The following is a 25,356-nucleotide window of genomic DNA, read 5'->3' as shown; positions in this document are numbered from 1 at the left end:
TTCCCTGTTTACTGGCTCTAGCACATACTCCTTAGCACTAAGAGGCCTCTAGCTCACCAAACCAGCCATAGCAGGCATAGCGCTAGGAAGGACTCCTCTGATGTTCTGGATGCTGCTCCTAGAGCAAAGCATGTGACTGTTTCTGCAGTGCATAATTTATTTAGTCTCTTAAGGTTTTAATTCAGTTTGTTCTCAGAGCCATAACTGGACACTTTCATTTAACTGGACACTAATAAATAGAAAGCTGGGAGACCTTACAGTTTTTTTTCCTCACTTTCCACGCACCAGTCTGGACTACAGTGCCTCATCAGCCCATTGCCCAACTTTTAAGATAGACAGTACCCAACAGCAAGCATTTCAACCAGCTATAGTAACTCCTCAGATGTATTCTGCCCTCAGCCCCTTCAAGATTCCTTGGGCTGCATACATCTATTTTTAAGACAACATGCTGGCAACAGAGAAAGGTTATAGATAGAAAAGCAATACTACCTGTGTTTACCAGGACATTTTCCAGTGCTTTGTGTGTTTTTTTTTCCCCTGTGGGTTGACATTCTGTAGTGTTTTTCATCTTAAGAGTTGTTTCTTTCTTCCTGTCTGTAATACATGTACTCATGATAGGAAGAGCTCCCATGCAGCTACTTACAGGGAGAACTCCTCCATCAGCTCCCCCACGGCTCCTTTGCAGGGCTATCTGTGTGTGTCAGAGCTGTGCAGAAGGGCTCGCTTTGGCAGAGCATCCATCTTCAGCTCCTGCACTACCTCCGTCCCTGCTCAGATGCTGAACTATGGCATTTGGTGAAAGGTCATCAGCTCTAATTTCAGGCAGCACCATCCAAGTGAATAACATTTATGAGCAGTTAGAAAAGGTGTCACCTTTATGGTGCAGGGATAGCCTATCCATCAGTGGCAGTGGGAATCAGCTTCAAGAGCTCTTGTGTAATCACTGTATTAGGAGAAAAATCTGCAGATCCATCAAATTAAGTTGCTTATTTTTTAGTATCCTTTCTGTCCTATTACAATCCACTTTATCGACTGGCTTTATCAACATCACACATTTTAAAAACAACCTTATCTGTTTCTCTTCCACCTATTAAATAATAATATTTTGTATAGCTTAACAGTAGGGCGTTTTATCATTCAGAGGATTCTCCACAGTATTAATCACAAGTTTATCTTGGCCAACATCAGCCAGGGTGAAGATTTCCTCCTGCCTGGTCTTTTGCCACTGACCAAGTTTTATTCCTTTATTTCTCCTCTTACTCCACTGTCAGCTATAACGTTTCTGGTAAGCCTGGTTATAGAGCTGGCGACTATTACATACTTACATAAGTACATTTCTTACTGAAGAAGTGTTGTTCAAGCAGTACCTTAAGGTATTGCGCTCTAAACTTACTATGAACTACCCACTACCTGTAGAAAGCATTTGGGAAGATTTCAGTAAAAAAACAAAAAACAAAACAAAACAAAAAAACTGAAGAGCAAAACAATGACCTTTGAACACTCTTTGAACTGCTAACTCCAAAACAAACTTTAGAAGTGGTTCTGAACTTTGTCTTTTTGACCAGTGTGCAAGATCACTTGGAATCAATAGCAAAGAAGGTCTACACGTGATGTTTTTGACAAATGTTAGAAGCCACAGTACACACACGTCCACCCCCACTCCCTCAACAAATTTTATTTGCTAAGTTGATGAGGTACCACAATGGTACACAGGAAGGAGATTTTGCATTTTATTACCCCTCATGCTGAGAACCACTACGATGATGAAATAGCTTGCAGAATGTAATGGTTGTATTATAAACCAGCAGATCTGTTTACACATCTAATGTGAATCTTTCCCTTCATTTATTCATAGCTTCACCATGAGCTACCCCACAGCTCTGTAAATATACTATTTTTTGTTTTTGCTCTAAGTCTCTCGAAAGAAAGAAGGGCTCCTCTCCTGGCAAAAGGTGTTCTGGAATATTTGTCCTGTGATATGAATGGCCTCACAGACTTTTAACTAGATCATAGAAAATAGAAAATGTTCCAGATAATTTTCATTTTCTACCTTTTTGCCTTTGGGGATGGAGTAGAAAATCTGCCTGCTACTCCCTCTGAGGAGCCCTGCTCACCAGTCCTCCTTACGCTGAGAGATGCCCAGTGACAGAGAAAGAGGCAATGGGCACAAACTGGAACACTGTAAGTTTCAGCTGAACGTGAAGAAAAAGTTACTTACTGTGCAGTGACAAATCACTGGCTCTAATTGCCCAGAGAGGCTGAAGAGTCTTCTTTGGAGATCTTCAAATCTGCCAGGATGTGATCCTGGGGCTGGAGCCGCTGACCTCCAAAGTAGAAAATCTTTGCATTCAGATGTATCACACAAGGGGTAAGAGGGACTTAGGAAAATAGTGAGAAGTTATGGAGTGTAAAAAAGGAATGCAAAGGGATGTCAGAACTCTTGGCCTATTAGCTGCAGCTCCTACGAAAAATAAAGAAAGAAAGAAAGAAAAAAATAAGGCTAAATACAAGTTCTGTTGATAAATTAAATTTCTTCTTTCCTAGTGTGATTCTAGCCCAGTAATTTGGTTTCATTGACTGATAAAAACTGAAACTTTCTGCTTTAACTTCAGATTTTCTAATTTTGCTGTGGGCATTCCAGACCTTCATGTTAAAAATAAGAGACTGTTACCACTAAGTTAAAATAAGACTGCAATGTGTGATTGCTCTGATTACCTCCTCTAAGTGGGAGAACAGAGCTGCAATTGAGAGCTGTAATTCCAGTGATCCAGATGATAGCAAATGCCTAACTCACTGCACTCCTAACGATCTTCATGTTAGTGCCATGTGTTCCAGGTTTATTGCTTGCAAGAAAATGATGGCAGAATTATTTGCAGCATAAGTGCAAAGTGAGACGTTTGCATAGAATCACAGAACCACAGAATTATGATAGAGACATGATAAAATCACATAAGCATCATTTGTAGATTAATGAAGGGATAATTACTTAGAAAGCATCAAGCCATAACTCACTGGGTACTTTTCATTTATGTAAACTGTATAATATTAGAAGCAGCTTAGTCTGAGAATTAAGTCATTAAAACAGTACTGCAACTGCAGTAAAAATCACCTATAACAGATGCATGTTTAGATGCTCAGTGCTCTCATTCTGTAGTTCATCACGTAAAACCTCTTGGAGTACACAAGACTTAGACCTGGATCAACCATTTTTCCATGTATATTAGATTAACTTCCAGTGTCTGTGCTAGGGGGTTAAATGGCCTTCTGGCTTCAGATGCAGAGCAGTATTTTGCCCTGGGAAGTGCCATGCAGCCTGGCCCCTATGCCAGCCTTGTGGAGGGCCAGGAAGGGATGGCCAGGCAGGGGACAAGGTGATGAGAGGGCTTCCAATCATAATTCTTCCAATTCCAATTCTTCCCTCTACTGCTGGCACCCTGCAAATTGTGCAGGGCTTGTCTTGCTTTGCAACTCTGAGCCTGTTGCTGCAAGAGGACTGTGTTCAGCCATGGTGCCAGTGAGAGCCTTTGCCAAGAGCAGCCAACGTGCCACAAGGGTGTGCTGTGAGAGCTGTGTGCCAGGAAGGGGGGTGCGTGGAGGACAGCGGAGCAGTGGCTGTCTGAAGGAGCACGGAGCCAGCCCAGGCACAGCTATTCTGGGACCCCATCACATGGTCTCAGAAACATTTGTATAAACTACGACTGGCAGCGTAGCCAGGAGCTTCCCCTCAAAATAGACTGCTGCTGGGTATCTCAACACGGCTAGAAAACAACCAGTCCAGCTAAGAAGATAGGAGCACTGGTGTCTAGCAAAAATGTCGGAGAAAACCCCCTTTGAAACAGACATGCTGACTCTCACACGGTTTGTCATGGAGAAGGGACGACGAGTCAAGGGAGCTACCGGAGAGCTGACACAGCTGCTCAACTCCATGCTGACTGCCATAAAGGCCATTTCCTCCGCAGTCAGAAAGGCAGGCCTTGCCCACATGTGAGTCCTACTTGGGTGTATGGGGAGGAGGAGGAGGTGGAGAGGCAGCTGCTTGCACTGCAGGGCTGGGAAGAGGGCAGTGTTGTCCAAGTGGTTGCATGAAGGAGGTCAGAGCATGGGTTGCTAGGACTGGTAAGCAGGAGATCTCTCTTTCTGAAGCATTTTAACATCAAGTGCAATATAAACACTTAGACTGGCTGCCCTTCTGCAGTATGGGTCAGGACTTTGCTGTTCTCTTCATTATACCCTGTGAATGTTGGCAATGATGTATTTCTAAATGTATTGTGAAGGTGCAGAATATTACAGCGCACTGTTTCCACTGCCAGCCAAGCACAGTGCTGAGCAGTGCCAGCCAGGGCTTCTCCTGCCATTGGGACAATAGCATTCTACCTGACTGCAGTGTAAGTAAAGCTCTAAAACAACAGCTCTGTGAGAAGTGCTGTCACACATGGGTATGTTCCCTTTCTTCCTTGAGTAGTATCAGAGTTACAGGTGGGGAGTCCTAGAAGGTCCTATGTGAAAAACAAATGGAATAATTTGGCCTGTAGTCATTTAGGAAATCAAATAAAGATTTGCCTCAGCAAAGCTTGCAATGAATTGAGCTGTTCTTCACACAGCCAGGTAAGAATGACCTCAGTGCCAGCCTTTTATCGGTGATCCCTCAGAAGCAGCTCGGGCAGCTGGAAAGTCCTAATAAAATTATGTATTTAAAATAGGCAACTGTTGTTTATGTACTGAAATATATATTTGTATACATCCCTGTGTATGTATGTATGCATTCATGCATAAAGAAGACAGGGAAGACAGATGTGTAAGAAAGACAATGTTTGTAATTTATCCTTTCCCCTCCCCCCCCCCCCCCCAGTGGTAACACCACAGCATACAACACCCTGGGGTCTTTATACTTCTGTGGAGTTCTCAGTGATCTCTGCCAACCAAAAATTCAGTGTCTCAGTACTGCCACAGTCACCTTAAAGGTGTGGACTGTAGTTTGTAGAGAGGACATGAGGTACACTGAAAGTCAGCAGCAGCTTCAGGCTCCTCTGCTATTTAAGCGGTAAGTTATACTTTACCTCTATTAGGTGAATCTGAGCTGTTCTGCTTCCCTGACTTAGAGGAAGTGTTGCTTTTACCTAATTTCTGTCTTTCAATATACAGCTTCTAAGTGGAGAGAACCACACGGTTCGACAGACTAGAGGTAGAATAGTCCCCTTGCACACAGGACACAAACACAGTGCTACAGGAGTGTCCCTTCAGAAGGCAAACATCCATTATATCAATAAGCAAATGGCTTTTTCTATCAACAAAAGCTTTCACGTAACGACAAAGAAATATTTAAAATATCCAAACACATGGATGAGTAATACATGTCATTCAAATTGCAGCCAATAGTCATGAAATTTTGGAAATTTCTGTTGCAAACTTTCAACTACAGTGACTGCCTTCCATTCATCTGTGCCTTCTTCCCATAAACAAGACCTGGGATCTTAACATTAGAGAAAAATGCAGCTAGAGAGCTCTTATTTTTTCCTGCTTCTCCAAACAGGAGAATGTGAAGTAACTTCTTTGATGTCAGATATCTCAGCATGGGTTTTTAACAGATTTGCCTTTCAGAGCTGAAGGACTTTACAAAACTATAAGCTTGGTTTGGGAACCTGCCTAGAAACATAGTAATTGGAGATCGGATGCTTAGCGTGTCCTGAAAATCACATTCCTTTCTAGTGCCTCAAACTCAGCATTCCAAAATGATAGTAGCTGAAATGCTCAATACTTTTGGAAAGCTCAGGCAGTTTTTGGCTTTTAATGAGGGAAAAACCTTGTCCCTTGCAGCTAATGGTCGATGCTGACCTTACTCAACAGGGATTAATTAACGGTCCTTTCCCCACTCCTTTTATCTGTTTCGTGGTGAATAAAAATGCCGTATAGATTTCCTTTATATTTCTGAGTTGCCCTGATTCAGCACATCTTTTTGTTTCAGACATAAATTTCAGACATACATATGTATATCTATATTCTGCATAATCAGCATACTGATAAAATCAGGATGTAGAATGGAACCATCATCCTAGTCTAGCCAACAAATGCTGCATAAAATGAGTGAATAAACTGACTAAATCTAGAGGCATGGCTTAGAATGGTCTGGAGTTCTCTCTGAAGCTTCTGGTTTTGTGGCTGGATGGAGACTGAGTGGTGGAGGGCTCTTGGGAGCTCTGTGCAGCTGCATGAGCAGCAGGTGGGACCAACAGTGAACGTCCTTTCTCTGCCCTCAGAGCTGCTGCTGGCCCCTCCTGGGGCTCCAGGCAAACCCGACACCTGCCAGCAAAGCCATGGGCTCTGCTCCTGGCTTCAAGAGCGTCCAGAGGGGAGCAAAAGGGACCTCAGTAATGCCCCAAAACGATGCCATCATCTTTCCCTTGTTCAGACACACTGTTTCTAGCAGCAGTAACCACCTCGATGGTCTGAATCCAAAGGTTAGAGGGAAGGTGAGAGGACAGAGCCACCCTTACCTGTGGTTATCTAAAAATCCCCTTCAGACGTTTTCCCTTCTCCCCAGGTTCGGCATAGCAGGCACTGTGAACGTGACTGGGGACGAAGTGAAGAAGCTGGATGTCTTGTCCAACTCCCTGGTGATCAACATGCTGCAGTCCTCCTACAGCACCTGCGTGCTGGTGACGGAGGAGAACAAGGAGGCCCTCATCACCCCCAAGGAGAAGCGGGTGAGTGCTGCGGGAGCCGGGCGGCGGCAGGGGGCACTCGTGCTTCGGGGAGAGGGCCGGGCCGCCCCTCCGCCGAGAGCTGGGAGCGTCTGCGGCGCTGTTGCTTTGTGTCGGTAACTCGGGCGGACGGCGCGATTTTAGCAGCTGAACGCGCTGCGGGGGGAAAAAAATGTTATTAAAGCTTGGAGGAGGGGGAGATAATTATTTCAGAGTTGTTAACACACCCAGCTCCCAGATGCGTGTGTATATTACATTCCCCGGGCGCTGGTGTTACAGATTTGGATTATATTAATATTTAGGCAAGATAAAAAGTGAGTCGGGAAGCTGAGCCGTCAGGGCTGGGTTTACATTACAGGGCCGGAGGAAGCACCTGACTGCTTCACTGGGCTCCCCCAGGAGGGATCCCATTGCTGCTCACGCTGATGTAACTGACGCCCTTCCTCACGGCTTTTTATTTCTGTTCTCAAACCACACATTATCAACAAATCCTTTGGTTCTGGATGCAAGCAAGATGCTGGCTTCCAGAGTGGCTTGTCTTCTCTGCTTCCAGACTTCTCACATGACCTGGAAACAGAGGACTGCTCTTTCCGTCAGCAGACTTTGTGCCGTGTGAGCAGCAGTTCGCTCTCTCTTGTTTCCCTGGCAGGGGAGGCACAGTGCTGCAGGGCCAGCTGAGTCCATGGGCCAACCCTCTCTGCTGGGCCTTGTACGTTTGGAGTGCTGCACGCAGACATGGATGTGGGAGTCACCAAGAGAAGGGAAATAGCAGTGCAAGACAACTGGACAGCACAACATTTAATGGTTCTCTTGCCCATTCTCTTTCAGGGTAAATATGTGGTGTGCTTCGACCCTCTGGATGGCTCATCCAATATAGACTGCTTGGCACCCATAGGAACAATATTTGCTATCTACAAAAAGGTAAGAGAACAAACAAAGCACATGTGGCAGAGTTTTCCTGGCAAAAGCAAAATGACTTGGATGTATCAAGGTGTATCAGTTTCCCTCCTTGATCCTTTATATGTCTTTGAGCTCAGCAGAGCCTTGCTAAGAGCAGAAGGAGTAGAACACGAGGTTCACCCATGCTGAAGAGCTTTCTGAACTCCCTGGAAGGGGACACTCAGGCCTTGCTGGGTAACAGTGCCTTTCCACACAGGCTGGCACTTAAATAAGACCCTCTGACCATCAGGTCGTGGGGTAGCTCACCTCACGGCAGGAGGGCTGAAGGCTGTCACATGTCTACCAGTTGGTGTTTGTCATACCAGATTCTGACCAGTGTGGGTTGAGGCCCTGCCTGGGCTCCATCACTGCTAGTGCTGCAGCGGCCTCCTGGTGCAAGTTTCCATGCTGGTTGCAGATGAGTGTTAATGTAGATGCTAGCATTGGAGGATACCTGAGGCCAGAGGAAGCTGTCACCTACAGATGACCGGGCCTGGCCAACAGCTCCCCTTCCACAGAGTTGCACGGAGTAGCAACTGTGTACCCAGTTAATAAATGTTAATAGCTGCAGTCATACTGAGTCTTGTGACTCCGCTGCTAATCTCCCAGCAGTTGGTGTTTTGCTTAAAGTCTGAGCTCACAGTCGTATGACTGCAGCAGACCCTCGGCCATCATTATTTTGAAGAAACATTTGCAGTTCTCACGGCTGCAAAGAAATGCTTGCAGGCTCTGCTATGCAGACACTGCACTTCGAAAGTATAAAGATGTGCTTTTAAAATCACCTCTCATCTTATAACTCATCATTTTCCAGACAGTCTTTGTCTTTTATGTTTTGGTAGACAAAGCCATCATTGCCACTGAGCACACATCTGCTGGTAAACCAAATTGTTGTGACACAGCCTGAACAGGGTCATGGCACATGCAAAATACTGGCATATGACTGACCATGATATCCACGGTCAGTGCCAGCATGCCCCACGGATTCTGAAACAACATGTCCTGTATGACTTGAGGGATTACCTCCAGTACTTCTAACATGCCTCTTTCTTCAGGAAAGAGCTTGGAAATCCATGCCATATGTCCTGATGGCATGCAGAAGGATGCTCAGTCTTTCCATATATTCCTGTAAAGACAGCTAAAAATACTGCAGTGCTTTCCTACATTAAAGTAGGCAATAGCTATGGACGGCACTGGTTCACAAACACCAAACATTAGCTTTCTGTTTAGAAGTGTGTTTAGGTTGCTGTGCAAAAATATGAAAGCATAATGCTCCATGCTGACTCATACAGCATGGCAGGTTGAAATACAGACCAGACCTCTTGGTAAGCCCTGGCTCACCTGTTGAGACATGTTAGAACTGTGGGCTGCCCAACCTTCCCTAGGTTTCTGTGGCAGAACAGAAAAATTTCCTAAAGAACTTGAGTCCTTCCCAAACACGAAGGTTTTCAATTCATTTTCTAATCTTTTTGTATCTGCTGTTATTCTGTTATGTATTAATCCAAAATACCTGAAGACCTGAAGTGGGTTTTTTTTGTTCGTTTTTTGGTTGTTTTTTTTATGTGGGTGGATACATTTCAGAGCTTTAGAAAGAAAAAAAATTAACTGTTTGGTATGGATTATTCATGTCCAAATGAAAATACTGCTGCTTTGATGAAGCATAGTTCTTTGGTAGCAGGAAAAACTTTTTATGTTAGAAAATGTTAGAAACAACACTGCCTCCACGGGCTTCCATTTGGGTAATTCTTGGATGTTAGAATGCTGTTTCTGAAGTAGATGGTTATTAATGTGCCTTTCTCTCAGATAAGACAACTTTACAGCAACATTATTAACTTCAGAACTATTTAACTTTTTAAAACAAGTAAGTAATATTGAGAGCTTAATTAATTAATTAATTATTATATTGCTGATATAATATATTAATTATATCAGCATACAGACTATGAAGCTCTACTTCTTTGCTGAATTTTGATTTTAATTTGTAACAATGCCCAGTGCATCAGATGGCTTTTCTTCCCCTTCTCCATGGTCATGAGGACAATGCCTTCCTTGCTCCTCTTTGATGCCTCTCACTTCATGTTGTCCCTCGTGGAAAAGGTGTAAAGATTCAGAGCAAATGTATATTCATTAAACATGTGATATGAATAGAGACCTGCAAACCTTGGCTTCCCAAAGCTGCTCCCAGTGCTGCTGAGGGCAAATAACGTATTTTGGCAAGTCCTGCATGTAAAAAAAAATTCGGATTCAGGTAGTATCTGCAGGTACGTGTATAGCCAGACTCAATCTTCATCTGCTTCACGACAACATGGAGCTAAAATGTCTGTGTAAAAGCTTGTAATAAAAGACAATGTCTATTTCAGTCGTTTGCATAAGGACTTATAAAGAAATTCCATTCCTTCCACCTCATAGTCAGAACATAGTAGAAAGGAAAACCGTCTGTGCACCAGAAAGAAGTGAAAACATTCATCAGCTATCAAAGTGAGCGTAAAACCCCAGTTTGTTCCACAGTGCGTGGCACTTGTCAGGACAAAGCTCCTGCAGTGCTAACAGTGAAATACCAGCTGATCCCTAGCTTTTTTACATTCCAACAAGCTCTGCAAAATGTTTGTTTGAGACTGAACTTTTTTCCTTCCTTTCAGAAGCTGTTTATACACCATGTTCTATAAAACACATATCTTTGATGTATTTACATAAAATTATATTTTTTTAAATGAGGAAAGCATACAGAAAAGCACTATAAAAAGCATAGTATATTCGCAACTAGTTGTGTAAATGTATGTTTAATTCTGCATTTAATGTTGCAAACAATCCAATGTCAATCAGTGACATTAACGTTGAGATGTGTGTGCAAGGGGGATATGGTTTTGAAAGAGAAGATGCTATGAAGGGTATAATAACTGGTTCTTACAAAGAATTGTTTGGCAAATGATTAACAGCTAGTCAACTAGTAAACAGGCAGTATTCCCAGCTCTGATACATACAGACTTTTAAACTTCATTAGATGTGTGTAACCTTTCTGAATAAGCAGTTTCGCACAGAATAATTCTAAAGGACTTCATACCAGGTGTATTTTTACATACTATATTTCATGAAGATCTAATTGGCAACTAGCTTTTTTTTTTTTTCAGAGAAGATCTGACAAAATAGTATTAAAAATAACTGTGAGCAAAATGTAGCTACAAGGTCATTAAAATAAAGTAACAAATTCATTCAACCAAAGTTTTTCAGAGGGAAATAAAAACATTCTGAAGAGAAATCATCGTCCTCAGATATTTTGAAAGATGTACTTCTGATGTTACATGCCTCTGCTTTCCTATAGGCGTGGTATTCTATGGTGAACAGGATTCTAAGGTTACCCCAACACTTTCAGTTTGCTGGGACCTGGTGGAGCCTCTGAGAGTTTCTTGTCAGAGCAGAAAATGTTTCTTTTTGTTGGTGTGGGAGGTTGTTTTTCTTTGGAAATAACTCTGATAGACATTCGTGATTTTCTAAATAATTAACTTCATATTTATCAAATATTTGATTTTCTGCACAAAGAATTCACCAGTGGTTTTTATGTTTTAATGAGGTATTTTGGACTAGGCCTGCTATTTCCATTTAGCTGCTACTCAATCTAGTTAAGCCCATGCAACCACTGAGAAACTGTATGAATTTGAAATGATAAAATGCTGAATCAGGTCCTCAATAATGAAGGGCCTGAGCAGATTCTTATTTTAATTCCCAGTTAACCAGTATCAAAACTTCCACAGGAACTCCACCACAAATGACAAGCTCTTTCAGAAGCATCAGTATCAACCATTCTTTAACCCATGCTGTAGTCAGGAAGGAGCAGGCTGGAGACAGCCTTCCCACGTGCTTTCACCAATCTCTCCTGAACTGTGGCTGAGGTACACCCCTGGAGCTGGCTAGAAATTTTTGTGCCTGGTCTGCTTGGCATGTTCTTTTTCAGTAATAACCGCAGTACCAAATGGCAATATAAGAAATGGAAACTGATGCCAGATTAAAAGCCTGAAGTAAAATGCCTTGTGAAAGTTCTGTGCAATTATGTATGCAAACCTACATTTGCACACACATTACTTTTGTAAAGATGTTTATTCTTCTATATATATGTATGAGCACTTACACTGTCACTTCAGTTACCTATCTCTTCATCAACAGAGACAAAGGCATGATCTTGGCTTCGCTGCCTTGCAACATCTGCCCTTTTACTCTGTCTTAATGGAAGCAATTTCTACGCAGTGCAGTGTACACAGTATTTGTTATCACACTCACCTCACAGTTACTCCTTCAGACTGATATCTGTATGAGTGCTTATGTTTAAATTTATAGAAAATTAGTAGCTTTGTTCTGTCTCAGATTTATGATGATCTTGAGTTAATATACTAGGCTGCATTGCTCAGGTATCAGTTTTGTGGCAGATATCATACTGATTGCCTTACATGCATGAAATGACAAATTCACATTGGCCTGTCCAAGCATTCACATTAACTTGTATTGAACTTGCCTTGAACTAGTGAGAACAGTCTCTATTTTGATTCCTTCAGTGGGTAAGACGCAAATAAGAAATCTATCCCAAGCTGTTATTTCAGTGTTGTTTTTATTGTTTCTTACAATAATTTAACCTCCAGTCCAATGGTAATTTTTCCTTAGGAGACAGATGATGAGCCCTCTGAAAAAGACGCTTTGCAGCCTGGGCGCAAAATTGTTGCTGCAGGCTATGCCCTGTACGGCAGTGCTACGCTGGTCGCCCTCTCTACTGGGCAAGGAGTGGACTGCTTCATGTTGGATCCGGTATGGTCCTTCTGTTAATAACTTTGCCACAGTCTTTTAGAGCTTCCCATGGTTTCTTTCATTGCTTGGTCACTTTCATTGCTTGTTTTGTCTGAAACCTACGTAATCTATGCTGTTCTCTTGTCACCTTCATCCTGGAGCATCACACTGACATCTTACTCATGCTTAATAATTTGTGAGTATGTTGGTTGCACTGCCTCTGCCTGATTTCTTTGCTCTGTGAGTTAGATTTTAAGTCAAACAGCATTTGAGACTCTGTTCATTCAAACCAGACTGCTGGTTTGCACAAAGAAACTCTCCAAAAAACTCACTCCAAACAGTATCTTTGCCTCAACTCAAAGGATTCCTGCTGTTTTCTTGGTTTTGCTTCTTGTCTGCTATAGAACCTCAACATGTTCAGTGTTTCATCTGGGGCTGGGAACATTTGTTGACAGAGGTCATGTGGAGTGATGCCTGAATTCCTAAGTGCAAAGTAGCTTTATGGCTAAGTCCTCCAGGCTGCATACCCAGCAATTTGCAAAAGCTGAACTGTAACCACTCAAGCAGATTTGTGCTGCTCGTTGCTGCTCAGCCCTACAAATGTTGCTGGAGGAATGGAGGAGGCTGCTTGTTTGAAATACTGGCTTTAGATTTAGGCAACAATACAGGAGTCGTTTTTAATAAAATGGTGCATTACAATCAAAACTCCTCTTAATTTTTATAAAGAAGCTACATTCAAGCAGGAGGAATTGAGATCTGTACAGATCTGATCTGGTTAGAGACAAATAGAGTGAAGGAGGAGGCTGCGCTCCAACTGCAGACAGCAGCATCAGGAAGGAACTGACCAGTCGCTTTAAGATATTTACACATGACAGTCAAGGGGAGTTCAAAAAGCAAAGGAGAACACAATTTATTCATTTGTAACCTCATGATCTGTGGACACAAACATTCAATATGTTTTCAAGGTTGACTGGTGTTGCTAACTAATCTAGCTATTGAAGGCAAACTGCTTTTTGCTTATGCTACCAATGAAACAAGTTTTCATTAACTTTTAACAGATTCTGTGCTTTCTGCTCTGTTTGAATACTGTGAAGTTTTACGTGAGACTGGTGCTGAAAGGGCAAAGCTGTGCTAGTCCGTCTGCTGTTGCTACTTTGAGAACTGTTAGGGGAAGCCAACAAAGCATTCTGCTGCTTGCTCATAATTGATCTCCCCCGTCATTCTGTAGGCTCTTGGAGAATTTATTCTGGTTGATAGAGATGTTAAAATCAAGAAGAAAGGGAAGATTTACAGTCTCAATGAAGGTTATGCAAAGTATTTTGATCCTGCAATGACAGAATACTTAAAAAAGAAGAAATTCCCTGAGGTAAGAACATATTAGTACTGTACCCAATATACTGTTTGCTGGCCAGTACTGCCTTGCATACAGTCCAGAGTAATGGGAAGGGATTTTCAGCCCCTTGTAAAGATTTGGTCCCATTTTGGGTATGTATCTGCTCTGTTGACTCCTAGTGCCCTGACATTTTTTGTAACTTACTCTTTAGTAAATAAGTTCATAGCCTGTTCGCTACTGCATGGAGAAAATTATGCTGTAAATGAAAAATCATTTAAAAAACAAAAACAAACAAACAAACAGCTCAGAAACCCTGCAAGGAAAATGTGGCCATAACCTTGTTTTCTACCATAGATGAATATGCATCTCAGTCATTTATGCAGCGGTGCATAATGGAGTTAGATTCAATTTACCAAAGGGAATACCAGGGTCTAGGTGGGATCACCTTCATTTTCCTGCATCTGTGAAATGTGGCATAACTATTACGCTATCTATATGTGTCATGTAGACCATGAAAATAATCACAGGTTGGAAAAAAATAGGGGAAGGGTTAAGGCACAATTTCACCATCCTCCATTGTTAAGAGGATCATACTGTATCCTTCAGAGAGAGAAAGCTGAGAACATCCCTTCCCTGATGAACATTATCATGAGAATATGCAGATTTCTACAGCCAGTGCTAGGAAGGACACAGTACAGTCTCTCGGTGGGGAAATCTAAAAGCTATCTGGAAAACATAGCTATGTGACCAGTAAGTCATAACAAAATACAGTGAAGTGTCATCACTCAGAATTGGATTTGTCTAGGAAGACAAATTTTAATGTGTTCCTGTTAGAAAAGCTCCCTGGATTATTATTTTTTTAAGCTATTCGTTGTCAAGAATTCTTGCACAGGGCTTATGTAAAAGTCAGTGTATCTATTAGAAAGCTACAGAGTGCCATACCAGGGAAGATTTCAAGACATAGTATTCTGAGAAGCTCCTGCTGAACCTAGATGTACTACTGAATCTATGCTGAATCTAGATGTACTACACTGAATATAGAAGCAATGCTGATCTCTTACCAAAGCCCCTTTCCCATGTTACTCAGATTGTCACTACAGAGGGAATCACCTCACATCATCTTATATATACTCATGGAGATTATTTTGAAATGTAAAAGTTTCGAAGTTATGAGAGGAGTGGAAGCCCGGTGATGACTTTCATACTTCCTGAAACCTGGCCAAGCTGAGAAAGAGAAAGCTATCTGTAGTCATTCTGCTCATGCTTGCTGAGATCTGAGTTCATTCTAATGCACTGACAATGGATTTATTTATTTGTGTTTCTGCAAACTAGTCAAGTGTTTAAAAAAACAAAACAAACAAAAAACCCACATTAAGTAATCTATGCCAAGAATCATAGAATCACAGAATAATAGATTCAAAGAATCATAGAATCATAGAACCGTAGAATCACAGAATCATAAAACCATAGTATCATAGAATGACTTGAGTTGGAAGGGATCTTGAAGTCCATCTTGTTCCAACCCCCTGCCATGGGCAAGGTTGTAAACCACTAGATCAGCATCCCTGGGGCCCCATCCCACCTGGCCTCAAACACCCCCAGGGATGGGTCAGCCACAACTTCTCTGGGCAGCCTATGCCAGGGCCACATCAACACCTACATAAAGAATTTCCTCCTAATGTCTAACCTAAATGTCTCCCCGTTTATTGTAAAGCCATCTCCTCTTGTCCCATTTACCTGTGTAAAAAGTCAGTCCACTCTTGCTTACAAGCTTCCCTGCAGTACTGGAAGGTTGCAGTGATGTTCCCTTGGAGACTTCTCTTCTCCAAGCTAAACAAACAACCCCAACTCCCTCAATTTTTCTTCATAAGAGAGGTGCTCCAGCCCTTTGATTTTGTTTGTGGCCATCCTCTGAACCTGTTCCAACAGCACCACATTTTTCTTGTGCTGGGGGCCCCAGACCTGGATACAGTACTCCTGGTGGGGTCTCATGAGGGGCAGAGCTAAAGGAGACAATCTCCCCCTTTCCCTGCTGGCCACCCCTCTTCTGATGTAGCCCAGAATATGTTGGTCTTCCAGGCTGCAAGTGCACACTACTGGTTCATGCCTAGCTTTTTGTCAACCAGAACTCCCAAGTCCTTCTCATCAGGGCTGCTCTCACTGAGTTTTTCTCCAAGTCTGTACACATACCTGGGACCACCCTGACCAAAGTGCAACACCTCGCACTTGGCCTTGTTGAACCTCCTTAAATTCACGTGGGCCCACTTTGGAAGCTTGTTCTTTGGATGGTATCCCTTTCTCTGCCAACTGCACCACTCCGCTTGGTGTCATCAGCAAACTAGCTGAGAGTCCACTCAATCCCACTGTCCACATGTAATTGATACTGAATACAGGTCCCAAGACGCATGTCTGGAGGACACCACTCATCACCAGCCTCCACACAGACACTGAGCTGTTAACCACAACCACTACTAATTCTTTATCCACTGAATAGTCCAGGCTTCAAATCCTTATTTCTTCAATTTAGACATAACAATTTAGTGCAGGACCACGTGAAAGGCCTCACACGAGTCCAGGTAGATGACATCAGTTACCCTTCCTTTGTCTAGTGATGCCACTCTAGGTGTGCCAGCTGTCTTGGATCACCTCTTCATTTTACATGGGTCTTAACATCTCTTCCTAGAGGATCTGTTCCACAATCTTCCTAGATGCAGCCATGAGGCTCACTGGCCCACTGTTCCCCTGGTTTTTCTTTCTCTCTTCCATAGAAGTGGGAGTGATCTTTCCTTTTTTCCAGCCATTGGGGATTTCATCTGACAGCCATGACTTTACAAATATAATGAAGAGTGGCTTGGCAACCACATTTGCCAGTTCCTTCAGGATACTGGGATTTATGTTGTTCAGTCCCATAGACATGTGAGCATTCATTCTCACGAGGCAGTCTTGGACTTGCACTGCTTGTACACTGGGAGGGATTTTTCTCCCCTGACCTTCACTGAGAGATTCAGGGTCATGAGAGATGTGAGAAACCTGAATGACAGCGAAGACTGAGGCAAAGAACTCACTGAGTTCTCTTTCTCTCCATGTCTGTTGAAGTCCTGAAGTTCAGGTCCTGACTCCAAGCCACAAGGCTGGCTGTCTGAGAGGGTTCATTGCACTGATGTTATGGGCCACAATGCACAAGTAATTCCACAAGCCTCTGCTACAGCCCAGCTACACCTACGTTGGTGATGCACCCTCAGCACATAACCCAACTGGAGTATTGCACAGATTTGATCTGGGTCTCTCTTTCATCAGCACACAAAAGGGCAGTGGGGAGTATATGCTGGGCATACACTGCATGAAGGTCTGTGACTTGAGGGATGACTGACTGTCTCCTGCTGTGGGCTTTGGGAGGCATCTCAACTAGGAGGTCCACTCTCACTCTATGGTCTTCTGACCACTGTAAGCCAAGAGGCTAAGCAACAGTATCAGCCCTTATAACTTTCTTATACTTATTCTCCCCTTTGATCCATCCCGATTTCCCTCTGCACTGTATAATGGGCACCACTGTGCAAGAAATTGTTTTTGCACAGATTTCATTCCAATCTTTTCATCTAGTAATGTTTTTAGGGTCATAGCACATAGCTGATAATGATTACCTGATAGTAGAACTCTAAAACATTCTGTGACCATTTCCTGACTTTGTTATTCCACTTCATTTTTACCTTAACTTAGAATCATAGAATGACTTAGGTTGGAAGAGGCCATACAGTTTCTACCCCTTGCCATGGGTAGAGTTATCACCATGAGATCAGGCTGCTCAGGGCCCCATCCAACCTGATCTTGAGCACCTCCAGGGATGGGGCATCCACAGTTTCTCTGGGTAGCCTGTGCCAGTGTCTCACCACTCTCATATTAAAGAATTCCTTCTTTGTAACTAATCTAAACCTAACGTCTTTTAGTTTGAAGCTGCTAACCCTTGTCCTGTCACTGCACTCTATTATAAAGAGTCCCTCCTCATCTTTCCTGTAGGCCCCCTATAAGTACTGGAGAAATGTTAGAAAGCCTGACTGTAGCCTTATTCTCCCCAGGCTAAACAACCCCATCATTCACAGCCTTTCTTCATGGGAGAGGTTCTCCATCCCTCATGGAGGGGAGATGGAGATACTCAACCTTCATGTGAGGTTGAATGAGTCTTACTGCAGCTGTTGACTGAGAATCATGCTATGGAGACTCCTTGGTTAAGGACTCATCTTAGCAATGCCATCAAAAACCTACCATCAAGTACAGGAAACCTTCTGCCAGCCAGTCCAGCTGTGTGCAAGTGATGTAAAAAAAGCTAAGACGAGCACCATGTTTTTGTCACCATAAATGTATGTAGAGGGAAGCATGCAGTCTATTGCTGCTGCAGTCTAGAAAAGACTTCTTCCATCCACTCTCCTAGTTGTCATAGTTATGCAAGAAAAACATAGTCTTGAGCTGCTGCTGCATAGTTTTCAGATATTTGTAGAATAAAGAAGTGATAAAATGTCTTCCAACATACTGTGAAGAGAAAAAATCACAAGGTCTGTCTGTTATGAGCCACATTTTTTTCCCTGGTTTAAGCAAAAAAAAAGTAATACAAAGGATGAAACCAAGAGCAGTCACAAAGTTCCTTAAATGCCACAAATGCAGGTGAAGGGAACATCAAAGTTCTCCAACTCTTTCATTAACATCAACTATAACATTGCAAAGTTCCCACTGGGCAAACTCTGCTTGGCACTATTCAGATCTTGGGTTGAGCTTCCCTAGCATTCATGCTGTTATTTTGTTTGAGAAGAAAGCCTAGGCAATGTGCCAACAATTATGCAATGCCTATTAACTTTCTCATTTGTAAGAAAAATACATGATTGACCAAACTGGAGAAATAAGAAGGAACATACCTAGTAACTAAAGGGATTGTTTATTCCTCCTGAGCAGGTATCTGGATGCTAAGGCAAGTGAAAATTTTGTTTTAATCTGCGGGTCAAGTAATTACTGTACCAGAATGGAGTGATTTCTCTTCTGTATTTTTCTGAGTACAGTCTCAGCTCTGTGTTTCTAGAAGAGGAATTTTTGTCAGGGTTAGAAACAAAACAAATGCTCAGTGGACTCATATAAGCCTCACATTACATTGCCCAGGTACACATAAATTGTGTAAATGATCTACATGTGAACAAGAGGTCCAGCAAATCCCAAAAGTGTCTGATGCTTTGTACACAGGGTGGTTCAGTTGTGCAACTCATGTTTATTAAGTTGTATGCTTGTGGGCTGAAAATTCCTTATCTGATATTCTCATAAAAGCAATTCAAAGCATGGCCTGCTTGTGACTAGTATCCTATGACTTTTTGTAAGGTTTAACAAACTTTTCTTGAAATCCTCTTCTGAAACTTTGTACTCTTCGTTTTGTTGTTGTTGTTTTGTCTTTGTTTTTGAAGAGAATTTTAGACTATAATAATGTATTTCCATGAAAAGTATATTTTCCAAAACTACATTTGGTCTCTTGTAATCACCTCTGAGGATGTTTTTGTCTGGCCTCAGATTTTTATATCCGCAAAGTCACAAGTGCAAACTATTAGGAGGTAGAGAGGCTATTGTTAGAAGATGTGATTATTTGAGTATAGGCCATAGATTGAATACTTGAAATCATTGTTCAGTTGTGCCTGGAATTAGTATGACCAAGACCTAGGCTTAAGCAAAACTTAATATAAAAGCTCCAAACTGTGTTTTACCCACTGAGTCTTTTTTTATTGCCTATACAAAAAAGAAGTATGGAAAGTTGCACAAGAACAGCTGAACAAGGATCATGACTTAGGCTGGAACAGTTCTCTATTCCTGTTTTTCTACCAAAACAAACATCTGTAACAAACATCTAAGTCTCTCACGTTGACGCTTAGAACTCAAGTTCCTAGCGTTATATTGTATTGTAGTGTATAAATTCATGAGAATCTGTTCCCATTTTAAAAGACAGTGAATATCAAAACTTCACAGCTGCACAGAACAGTTAGATAAAGTGATTGCGAAATAAAATATGTTTTCCTTTATCTATATTTTCCCCTCTTACTTCTGCTTTTCCTCTCACTTGAATTTTTTTCTCTTCTAGTTGACATCACAATTTTGCTGGCTAACTTGTGACATCTGGGTTCTTGGAGCTGGCATTGCTAAACAAGTTCTCACTTTATATGTTTCTCTAAAACTAGTACTCGCTGTAGAGAGCACTGAGATCTGTTATTAGACAACTGATCCAGACAGAAAAAACATGCAGAGGTCATTTCAAACTTCTAGCATTTCAGCATGTATATACATTGATTTTCTAGGAGAGGCCAAAATTCCACCCCCGCTTTGTTGAAGACAAAGTGAGAGATATGAAAAGATCATCGGTCTACTTGGCATATAAGCTTTCAAAAAGCTTTTATTAATTTTACATCTGCATTGTGTATTTATCCTTTGCAAACATAGGGTGATGCTTTATTTTTCTTATGGTGGAGTTTATTGCTTTTATTTGTGCAAGTCACCTTGCTTTTCTTCTGAATTTTCTATCTTAGTGGTGGTTTATTTATTTATTTATTTATGGCCAGCAAACCTGAAACTGATGTGAATATATCTCCCTTATTGCTCTCACTAAAATGACCTTTCCTTCAGTAATGTCAATTTCTATTCTGAGGGCAAGGAAAACTACGTTCCTGAATAAATTCCTATTATCTCCTTATCGAAACTCCACAGTGAATGCTGTGACCAGCTTCACAACTTGAAAATAAGCTAGAAGGAAAAAGAGAGTCCTCTGGGAACAGTTTAAACTTGCAGTGAAAAGTGATATTCATCCTCATGCCTTGGCTTAGGAACCTGTGACAGATCAGAAGTCAAACTGGTACGTTGTTCTGATAATATGAGGAAGCTTTCACTCTCTTTTTTTACCACTTGCATTTTCACAGGATAGCAGTTGATACCAAGTTGTTGTGCACTCAAATTACAGACAACCTAGTTTCCACACTGTGAATACAGCTCTTTAAAGCACTTATTTTAGAATCTCATCACCAGGTCTCTCAAAAGTCTAAACTTCAGACTGGTTTAGGCCTTTACAGTGTCAATAAGCAACAGACGATTTAAGTCACTCTGATACTTGGTTTATAATAAAACAACATCTTCCTGTGCTACCAGCTGTCTAGCCTGGTAGATATAAAGCTTCATTTGTATATTTTTCAGGATGGAAGTTCCCCATATGGTGCCAGGTATGTGGGCTCCATGGTAGCTGATGTTCACCGCACATTGATGTATGGTGGGATCTTCATGTATCCTGCCAATCAGAAGAGTCCTAAAGGAAAGGTAAATCATTTGACTTCTTCTCTGGTAATCTTGGTCAAATGAATACCTCTGGTTTTCGTGGAGATGCAAAGGAATCATTTAGATATACAAACAGGTAATAATTTCCCATCTGTAGAGAATATTGTTAATGGACACAATGGTCAGCAATCCAATTTAATTGAGAAGTTTAGACAGTTGTCAACTTAGGCAAGAAATGTTCATTTCTGTTTTTATATTACAGACTGATAAATGTTTTTTACTAAAATCAAAGGGTTCGCTAGTTTTTCTAATGAAAATAATTTCAGTGTGATAGAAGCCACTGAGATTCCTATCCATAGCTAGCCAATAAAATCTTGATCAGAGGGAAATCTCTGCCCTTTCTGCTGGCGGAGTCCAGAGGGATATGCTGAACTCTCCAGGGTTTTGTTCAGTGCTAGACAGCTGGGCTTGCCTGCCTACTCTTTCCAAAGGTACTGAACTTAATACAATTAGCCCTGAAAACACAGGTTTCTACTAATTGAGCAAAAAACTCTGTCAGTGGAAGGTGAGATTTGTGCGCACTTAGATAAATATTCTGTGCAAATATTCCATTTGGTTACCTGTACAGAGCACACTGTGTCTTAATGCTGTGCAATGCAGTGCAGTGACTCCACATGCAATGTAGTGGCTTCATGAATGTGCTGGACCATGGACCATAGTCAATCTCAACTTTTCTCCTGCAGCACTGAATACCTTTATTATCAAATTTCTAAACCAAGTTATTTTAAGAACAGTCTGTATATGTAGCTGACCTGTGGACTACAAGTAACCTGCAGGTCATATTTAGAAAATGAGTAGTTCAGTGTGTAATAGATTAGTCACAGAGTTCTGACTCCAAGATCTTCTTCCTCCCATTTCAATACCAGAGTTAAAGTCTTATGTTTGATTGCATTTACATCTTTGGTTGGCATGTGCAGAAATCTGTGTTCTTAAAACTACTTGCCCTATCTCTTATGCCCATGTCAGAGCATACTGGTGCCTATAGTTCTTTAGTGACAGAAGACTACTTGCTACACCCTTGTGAATGTGTATTTACCAGAACACCAGATCCAAGAGATCTGGAAAATGAGGAGAACAGGAAAACAACAGAATACACAACAGAAAAGATCTGCATGTCTGCCTAGGCAAATTTGATTTAAATATATGATACAGTAATTACACCACTGTCTGAAGGAAAAACACTTTCCTTCAGCAATGTAGTCACAATGAAGAAACAAAAAACTCAACACATTTCCACACGGACACTACTGCTGTTTTCTGACACTTTCAAAAGCTGGCCATGCTCTAAGGAGAACAATGAAGGCAGATGGGGTTCTTGTACCAGAAACAGCATTTCAGTGGACTTTAAATATAAGAATGATGGTAATATGTGTTATTTAGGTTTGTGGTATGTCATTATTTTATTTAAAACACAATGATAAAGGAGCTATGGGTAGCAAAGTCCTGTGCCCATTTCTTTTTCTCTCTCTACAGCTGCATTCTGTAACACTTCCTTTTTTCCAGAAAACATTGTCTTTTGCACACGTGAAAAGTCTTTTAAATATAATATGAAGTAACAGTGTAGTACAGGAGTAACTCAGACTGTCAATGAAATAATCAACTAAAACCAGAGGCGCTTTGTTAAAAAATAACTAGTTGTCATTTATATCCATATAAATACAGAATATTTTGGCATATATCCTAAATAAGTTTGCATTTAACTGGAACACAAGCACAAGAGAGGCAACATTTATAAAGCTGTGAACAAATACTGTGGCTTACCTGTCTCCATAATAAAAGCAAAAATTTGCTTTAAAAATTACTCTAGTTACTTTTGAAAACAGAGTTACTACCTGTATGAATTCAAGCTACTGCTACCTATTTACATTTCTGAAGAGCTGCAACCAAAACCTGAAATTTGAAACTAGGAGCATCAAGTTTCAAACTCCAAAATATCCTGACCAAACGCAATGTGATTACCCCACGCTTTGAGGTAACAAATAAAGCCTATACATTAGAAAAGCCTTTGGCTTTCCTTCCCCAGTAATATTACCTTAGCTGGCTACAGTGTTTTGCTCATGTCTATGGGCTCAACAGCTACTTTTGACATCTTTGACAAAACACAGCTTGTCTGATGATGCACAGGGGTATGTCAGCTTGGAAACCGCGCTGCTGATGTGTGGATGTGGGGTCAAAATGCAAACTGTGAAGGGAGATGAACAGAGGAAATAAGGGACCGATGAAAGAGAAACACTGCTACTTAGAGAGTTTGCTGCTGAGAGAAACATTCATACAAAATTGGCCAGAATCACAGTTTACATTCTGGTAATTCTGGTAATGTAATTATCCCCCAAAAGAGTTACACTTTTCCTCTTTCTTTCTAGCTTCGACTTCTCTATGAGGGCAACCCTATGGCCTTCATCATCGAGCAGGCAGGTGGGATAGCAACTACAGGGACAGAGGCGGTGCTGGATGTGAAACCTGAGGGCATCCACCAGAGAGTTCCTCTCATTCTTGGTTCTCCAGATGATGTGCATGAGTATCTTGCTTGTGTACAGAAACACCAGAAGAGCAGCTAAAGGCTTTTCCAGTTCAGACCTTGCTCATCTGTCTTCAGTGCACAGTAAAAATATTCCTTTCAAGTTGTTGGATTCTAGCATTTCAACACCCACTTCTCAGTGAATATTCCACTAAATGAGAGCAAGAGAAACTGTGAGAATGGCTGATGGAAAAAGCAAATGTTTCATTTCTCCATGCAAACAAGTGTAAAAATCCTTTCATTCTGATTTATGCAATGCAAATGTAGAAACAGAAGCCTAATTAATAAACAGAAGCTACACACTTTACGTAACATTAACAAAAAGAAGGGAATAGTGTCAACACCCCCATTTGATCTGAAGCTAGATGTCTGACACTACATGATGGCATTTTTTGAGACATGATTTTCATACTGACATTTACAATATCATTACCTACATTTTCTGCCAGAAATTTTGTTGCAGATGCTTTTTATTTTGTCAGCTCAGAGAAAACAGAAAGTCTTGTGCTGTTTGAAACAGTATTTTCAAGCTCCAAATGATATATGTCATGGGTAATTAATAAAGACGAAAAAGTAGTGACGCTGCTAAGGAATATCAGTTTTTATATGAATGGGAAGATGTCTGATGTTATGTACAGATGTGTAAACTGCAATGACATAAATTAAAATAAACCACTGCTGCAAATGTGACACTGGAATCATACCTTTTCTCCATTTATCCACTGTTCACTGCAACAGAAGATTGCACCAAAGCCATTGGTGGACCTCCATTTTTCCTTTACAGAATCACAGAATCACAGAATGACCTGGGTTGGAAGGGACCTCAAGGATCATGAAACTCCAACCCCCCTGCCAGGCAGGGCCACCAACCTCCCCATTTACTAGACCAGGTTGGCCAGAGCCCCATCCAACCTGGCCTTGAACACCTCCAGGGACGGGGCATCTACAACCTCTCTGGGCAGCCCGTTCTAGCACCTCACCACTCTCCTGGTAAAGAACTTTCCCCTAACATCCAACCTAAATCTTCCCTCTTTCAACTTAAAACCATTCCCCCTTGTCCTGCTGTTATCTACCCTTTCAAAGTGTTTACTCCCTTCTTGTTTACAGGCTCCCTTCAGGTACTGAAAGGCTGCAATGAGGTCACCCTGCAGCCTTCTTTTCTCCAGGCTGAACAAGCCCAGCTATCTTCGTAGGGGAGGTGCTCCAGCCCCCTGATCATCTTCGTGGCCCTCCTCTGGACCCTCACCACCCTCTCTATGTCTTTACTTTGAAAGGTTCTTATTTCAGGTTTACATTTCCCTTTTTGTACACCTTACCATTCCTAGCCATCTCTACTAGTGCCCTACTGCCAGGTCTCCAATCGACACTGCCAAAGGAGATGTGGAATGAGCTCTGAGACTAGCAAGCATTCACTGGGCAATGAGAGAAAAAAATTCTTCTGAGAAAAAAATCTCCTGTAGCTCTTATCAGATGGACGTTTCTTTTGATTATCTTGTCTTAAGCAATTTCTGCCCCATCTGCCCATTTCCTGCTCCATGCTCCCAGCCATGCTCAGATGAGGTTTGATTACTGTGAACTACATTAGGACAGGGACAGAAGTTAAAAATACCCCTGGCAAGAAACCCCAGTGGTTATTTTTTCACTTACAAGTACGTTCTATTACTCATAGAGAAGTCTCATATTGAATAAATGCAGGAGTAAAATTATACAGAATGGTTATTTACTTGCAGGCATTGTTATCATAGAGGCTTGGTTGTGAA

At 41.6% G+C, this 25,356-nt stretch overlaps 1 protein-coding gene and 1 long non-coding RNA gene across 2 annotated transcripts in view; one reads left to right on the top strand and one right to left on the bottom strand.

Moving 5' to 3' along the window:
* LOC107052323 overlaps positions 1-25,356 on the bottom strand; it is a 36,232-nt gene that overhangs the window by 7,493 nt on the left and 3,383 nt on the right. Inside the window, exons 2-3 of the long non-coding RNA XR_001464748.4 lie at positions 6,492-6,854; positions 2,219-2,461 (exon numbers count right to left, since the gene is read on the bottom strand). This is a non-coding gene — a long non-coding RNA (uncharacterized LOC107052323). The remainder of the gene's footprint in view (positions 1-2,218; positions 2,462-6,491; positions 6,855-25,356) is intronic.
* On the top strand, positions 3,755-24,286 carry FBP2 (fructose-bisphosphatase 2). Its single transcript, XM_425039.8, has 7 exons — positions 3,755-3,984; positions 6,539-6,701; positions 7,527-7,619; positions 12,285-12,425; positions 13,633-13,770; positions 20,941-21,060; positions 23,442-24,286. Exons 1-7 carry the CDS (start codon positions 3,812-3,814, stop codon positions 23,634-23,636), a joined length of 1,023 nt encoding a protein of 340 aa, XP_425039.1. The 5' UTR covers positions 3,755-3,811; the 3' UTR covers positions 23,637-24,286.

Source organism: Gallus gallus, chromosome Z, assembly GCF_016699485.2.
Source record: "Gallus gallus isolate bGalGal1 chromosome Z, bGalGal1.mat.broiler.GRCg7b, whole genome shotgun sequence".
Lineage (NCBI taxonomy): Eukaryota > Metazoa > Chordata > Aves > Galliformes > Phasianidae > Gallus > Gallus gallus.
The sequence above is the reverse complement of the archived record's forward strand: the minus strand, read 5'-3'. Positions and strand labels throughout refer to the sequence as shown.